The sequence below is a fragment of the Acanthisitta chloris genome, unplaced genomic scaffold (assembly GCF_000695815.1).
Source record: "Acanthisitta chloris isolate BGI_N310 unplaced genomic scaffold, ASM69581v1 scaffold38654, whole genome shotgun sequence".
Classification (NCBI taxonomy): domain Eukaryota; kingdom Metazoa; phylum Chordata; class Aves; order Passeriformes; family Acanthisittidae; genus Acanthisitta; species Acanthisitta chloris.
Genome location: NW_008670506.1, coordinates 2,130 through 6,757, shown reverse-complemented (window position 1 = coordinate 6,757; position 4,628 = coordinate 2,130). Strand labels below are relative to the sequence as shown.

At 57.7% G+C, this 4,628-nt stretch overlaps 2 protein-coding genes across 2 annotated transcripts in view; one reads left to right on the top strand and one right to left on the bottom strand.

Moving 5' to 3' along the window:
* Window positions 1-539, top strand: part of LOC103801298 (RUN and FYVE domain-containing protein 4-like) — a 5,269-nt gene extending 4,730 nt beyond the window's left edge. Inside the window, 3 exon segments of the mRNA XM_009073706.1 lie at window positions 1-118; window positions 228-412; window positions 415-539. The exon segment at window positions 1-118 is cut by the window's left edge and continues 26 nt beyond it. Of these exon segments, the coding sequence (XP_009071954.1) occupies window positions 1-118; window positions 228-412; window positions 415-539 (428 nt within the window).
* A 1,607-nt stretch (window positions 540-2,146) lies between these two features.
* On the bottom strand, window positions 2,147-3,223 carry LOC103801297 (C-X-C chemokine receptor type 1-like). The gene has a single exon (XM_009073704.1). The coding sequence runs from the start codon at window positions 3,221-3,223 to the stop codon at window positions 2,147-2,149; it is 1,077 nt and encodes a 358-aa protein (XP_009071952.1).
* Window positions 3,224-4,628: the final 1,405 nt, after the last annotated feature.

The window sequence follows — 4,628 nt, the reverse complement described above, 5'->3', positions numbered from 1 at the left end:
CAGCGCTGCAGCGGGCACAGCGGGAAGCCCTGGAGCGGGAGGCCACACGCGGCGCCGAGCAGGCACGGCAGCAGGAGCTGATCCGCGACATGAAGGCGCGACTGCTGGAGTTGTTGCGGTGAGAGCCCCGGAGACGCCACGCAAGGGCAGAGGGGCCCAAACCCCTTTGCCCAGAGGAGGGCACCAGAGCCCAGGCAAATCCAGGGCTGACCCGTCCCCTCCCGCAGGGAGAAGGATGCCCTGTGGCAGAAGACAGAGGGCATCGACACCCCGATGCCTAGCCCAGCGCCCCGCGACGCAGGGCTGTGCTCCCGCTGCCACAAGGATTTCCGTCTCCTCTCCCGGCGGTACAGCTGCAGGTGGGCTATGGGGATCCCGGGGTGGCACCAGCACAGCACCAGGACGGTGCAGGTCTTACCACCTGCTCTCTTGGCAGGCTGTGCCAGGGCAAGGTGTGCCACGCGTGCTCCGTGGACATGGGCAAGCAGGGACGCTGCTGCCTAATTTGCTACCAGCAAAGGCACCCACAGGCTCCATGAGCAGGGGCTGCAGCCCTGGCACTGTACCTGGGACACCTCCTGGCCTGGCTGCCTCCTCTTGGACTTACTGTGGACCCAGGTGTCTGGGGCCTGCATGCAGGTCCTACTGCCCAATATTTTGGGTTTGAGATATGTCTTTCTTGTGGCTGGTCCACAGAGAGGGAAAAAAACCACATTTCTGCTACCCCTGTCGCTTCGTGTTGTCTATCAATCGCTGTCAGATCGACAACCAGGCTGTCTGTGGGGTGGAGGAATGCTGGTATGGGGGTGTTCAAGTCCTCCTGGGTGGAGACTCTTCCCATAAGGGGTGTCTCAGCTGCAGCCAGGCTGAACCACTGCCTGCCCCATCCTGCCAGAGGGAGGGGAGACAGCTCTTAGCCAACAGCCACAGCTTCCTACCATGCTGCGAGAAACCACTTGGGCAAGAGGTTTCCCAGATGTAAAGGTGATGGACTGTCCTTGCTCAGCACCCCCACTGTCCCTGCTCAGCCCCAAGTCCCCAGGGTTCCTGCCTGGGTGCCAGGAAACCCTATACCTACCCATGAGCCAGTACATGGATGACACCCACTGAATGCCCGCATGGTTAAGGACCCTCAGGAAGCTGGATCAGGAGCAATGGAGGAGCAGAATGGGAGCCCTGTGGAGATGCTTAGGAGCACTGGGCCAGGCATCCAATGCCTGGCACACAGGGCGACAGTAGTGTCCCCAGCAGGGTCACAGCCCCCTCTCCAGCTCCTCTACCCCAGAAAATGTCAACCCCAGTTGCCCAAGCCAGGGCTGAAACATCCCTGTTGTGTAAGGGACAGGTTCCCAGCCCTTTGCACAACGTCGTGGCACCACAGTCTCAGGGGGGCAGGGGAGGTACCCTGGGTGCTGGCACCCATCAGGCAGGGGTCACAGAGCTGGCTCAGTGTCAGTGAGGGGTTGCTCAGGGATCTTGCAGTGATTTGCTCGATTGGGACTTGGATTGGAGTCGGGAAGGGAATGGCTTTGTCCCCAGGTGGGGCAGACTCCACATGGAGACCACTGTACCAGGGAAGTGCCATGACCTGGCTGGATGGCTGTAGGGAACAAGACCTGGGCTTGGTTCCCCTCTGGGTGTGCATAGGATACTGAACCCTCTGCAATAGCCTCTCAGGCAACAGCCTTTCCCTGTTCTAGAAGCAGGGTTACTCACACTCCAACAGGCTCACCTGGCACCACTATTTTGGCACTGTCTCCAGAAATATGCCCTGGCCCTGTGCTACCATCTTCCTTCCCGTGGCAAAGACAAGCCAGACCTGGGTGACCAACCCACCAACTCCTTTATTGCTGGATGGTTGTCGGCCACAAACACCATCCCTACAGTAGGCTCATGGAATCCCCAAAGTCACAGGCTTTGTCCCAAAGAAAGGGGAGAGTTGGCAACACTTGGTACTGCTCTCTATCAATGGGATTCTACCACCTCGCCACCCAAGCCCCCTTCCAGGTGGGTTCCAACATCCAGTGGTTGCCCTGCGAATCCCCATGGCATCATCATCCACATTCCATGAGGCTGGATGAGGATGTTGAGGTGTGGGGGGTGCTGGGACCTGCTGGGAGCCACAAGGCCTGGGTTCCAGAAGGGCTCAGAGGGTGGTGGACGTGTTGCCAGAGGTGGAGGCATAGGAGGCACGGCCATAGCGGGCAACAGCATCCTTGCTGATCAGCCCACGCTGTGCCAGGATCTTGAGGAAGCTGTTGCGAAACTTCTGACCAATGAAAGCATAGATGATGGGGTTGATGCAGCTATGGGCGAAGCCTAGGACCTGTGTGACATAGAGGGCTGTGTCGATGTGGCTCCTTCTCTCGCAGGTCTCAGCGATGGCCCCTGTCCTCATGAGGGTGTCACTCACCAGCGTGATATTGTAGGGCAGCCAGCAGATGAGGAAGACTAGCACCACAGCGAAGATGACCTTCATGGCTCGCTGCTTCTGAGCATTCTTGGTCTGCAGGAGGGTGTGGATGGTGACACCATAGCAAAAGAGCATCACCAGGAGGGGCAAGGCGAAGCCAAAGGTCTGTGGCAGGATGCGCAGCACTACTCGCCACTTGGACGTGTTATGACCACTGATGCGCTCATAGCACACAGTGCCATTGTTAGGTGAGGGGAAAACCTCACGGAAGAGCAGCATGGGCAGGGAGAGCAGCACAGAGAAGATCCAGATGCCCAAGCAGACAAACTTCACCCAGTGCCTCTTCTCAGTGGCAGCCCGGGTGGCGTAGACGATGGCCAGATAGCGGTCCACGCTGATGCAGGCCAGCAGCAGGATACCGCTATAGAAGTTGGCTTCCTGCAGCACAGAGATTGCTTTGCACATCACAGTGCCAAAGACCCACCCACGGGCTCGGTAGGCAGCCCAGAGCGGCAGGCTGAAAGCAAAGAGCAGGTCTGCAATGGCCAGGTTGAGCAGGTAGACATCGGTGACAGAGCGGCTGGTGTGGCTGGAGGTCACCACTAGCACCACCAGCGCATTCCCCACCACGCTGAGGATGAAGACGAGGCAGTAGATCACCACCACCAGGTACTTGTTGAGGATGGAGCCATCGACCTCACACGGGGTGGCTGAGATAGCAATCTCGGGCATGGCCGTGCTGTAGTCATAGGTGTAGTTGTAAGCAGATAATAAGTTGGATAAATCCCCACTGAAGGACCAGGGCTCCATTTTGCCTGTGGAGCACAAAATGGCATGAGTGTGAAGTGGCAGAGTGGTGTGGGCCAGGGGTGACACTATCTCTGGGTCTCCTCCAGGTCCCCTCCCTGCCAATGGGCAGCTGTCCTCCATCACTCCACTACATCCACACGGTGCCATGTAATGGTCAGTGCTGCAGGTGGACACTTTTCCTCATACATCCCTTTGTAAAACACCCCCTTCATCCTCGGTCTCCTTCACTTTACCCCAACCCTGTCCCATCCCTGTCTCCTGTGGAGGAAGTGGTTCCACCACAGACTGACCACCTCTTCTTGGGTTGGAAGTCTCCCCCATCAATGCAGCATCACATCCCTCCAGAAGACGTTTGGCCCCTCCAGCAACCCTAGGCCCCCCTGGTTTGTGTGGGTCCTTCAAAACCTTCTGAGTTCTTTGGGCATATCAGAGTCCTTTGGGCATCTCCAAAGTTCTTTGAGTACCTTTGGATCACTCCAGCCTCTCCATCCCTTCAAGCATCGCTGCTGGAGCTGCCCCTCCTGCTACCTCAGCCACCAGTGAGGCTGTATTCACAGTGGCCATGGCAAGCAGCACTCAGGGAGGTCTGAAGGTGGTTTCATGCCCTTCTTCCCCCTCCCAGTCCTGTTCCTGAGCGAGTAGTTTCAAGCCCCGGACGGAAAGACGTGTCACCCTTTGCAGGCAGCTTTGGAAATATTTCATGTCTCTGGTTTTCCTGTTGCTCAGCTGGGCATTGCTGAGCATCTCCGTGTCCCCTGTGCTCAACCTCGATCACGGGTGGCAGCTGCTTTTCCTGTCTACTCACCTGTAGGACACCTTTCTCTGTTCCTGCCTCCCCAGTGACCATTGCCTTTCAGACTTCTCTCAGTATGGATCTGGACTCTTGTTTCACCCCTCTGCTCTATTTCTGAGCCTCCAGGCTCCTCCAGGGCTTGGTGATGCCAGGACTGCTTGGAGGTGCTGAGTCCCCTCAGTGCTGGGGGGTCCCTGGTCCTGAGCTGGCTCTGTTTGAACCCAAACCCTCCCTAGGACCAACTTTCCCCTTTTGCCCAGCAGGATTTCCCCATTGCATCTACGCTGGTGCCCTTGCCCAGAAAAATCACTCCCTGGCTCTGCTGTCCCCTCCTCTGGTGATCCTGAGATGGTAATCCTGGGGTGGTGATCCCAGATGGTGATGCTAGGATGCTGATGCCCCAGCATCCCAGAGGACAGCATCCAGGGATGCTGCCAGTGCCAATAGGGGAAGATCCTCTTGATGGAGCTGCTGCAGGCATGGGGCAGAGCCAGACACCAGTCCTTCCCCTCTGTCTATTTTGGTTGCTTCTTTCTGCCTCCCACTCCAAAATCCTCATGGTTCCTCCAGAACAGGGTATTCCCCCACCCATGGGTACCCCACAGCTGGCCT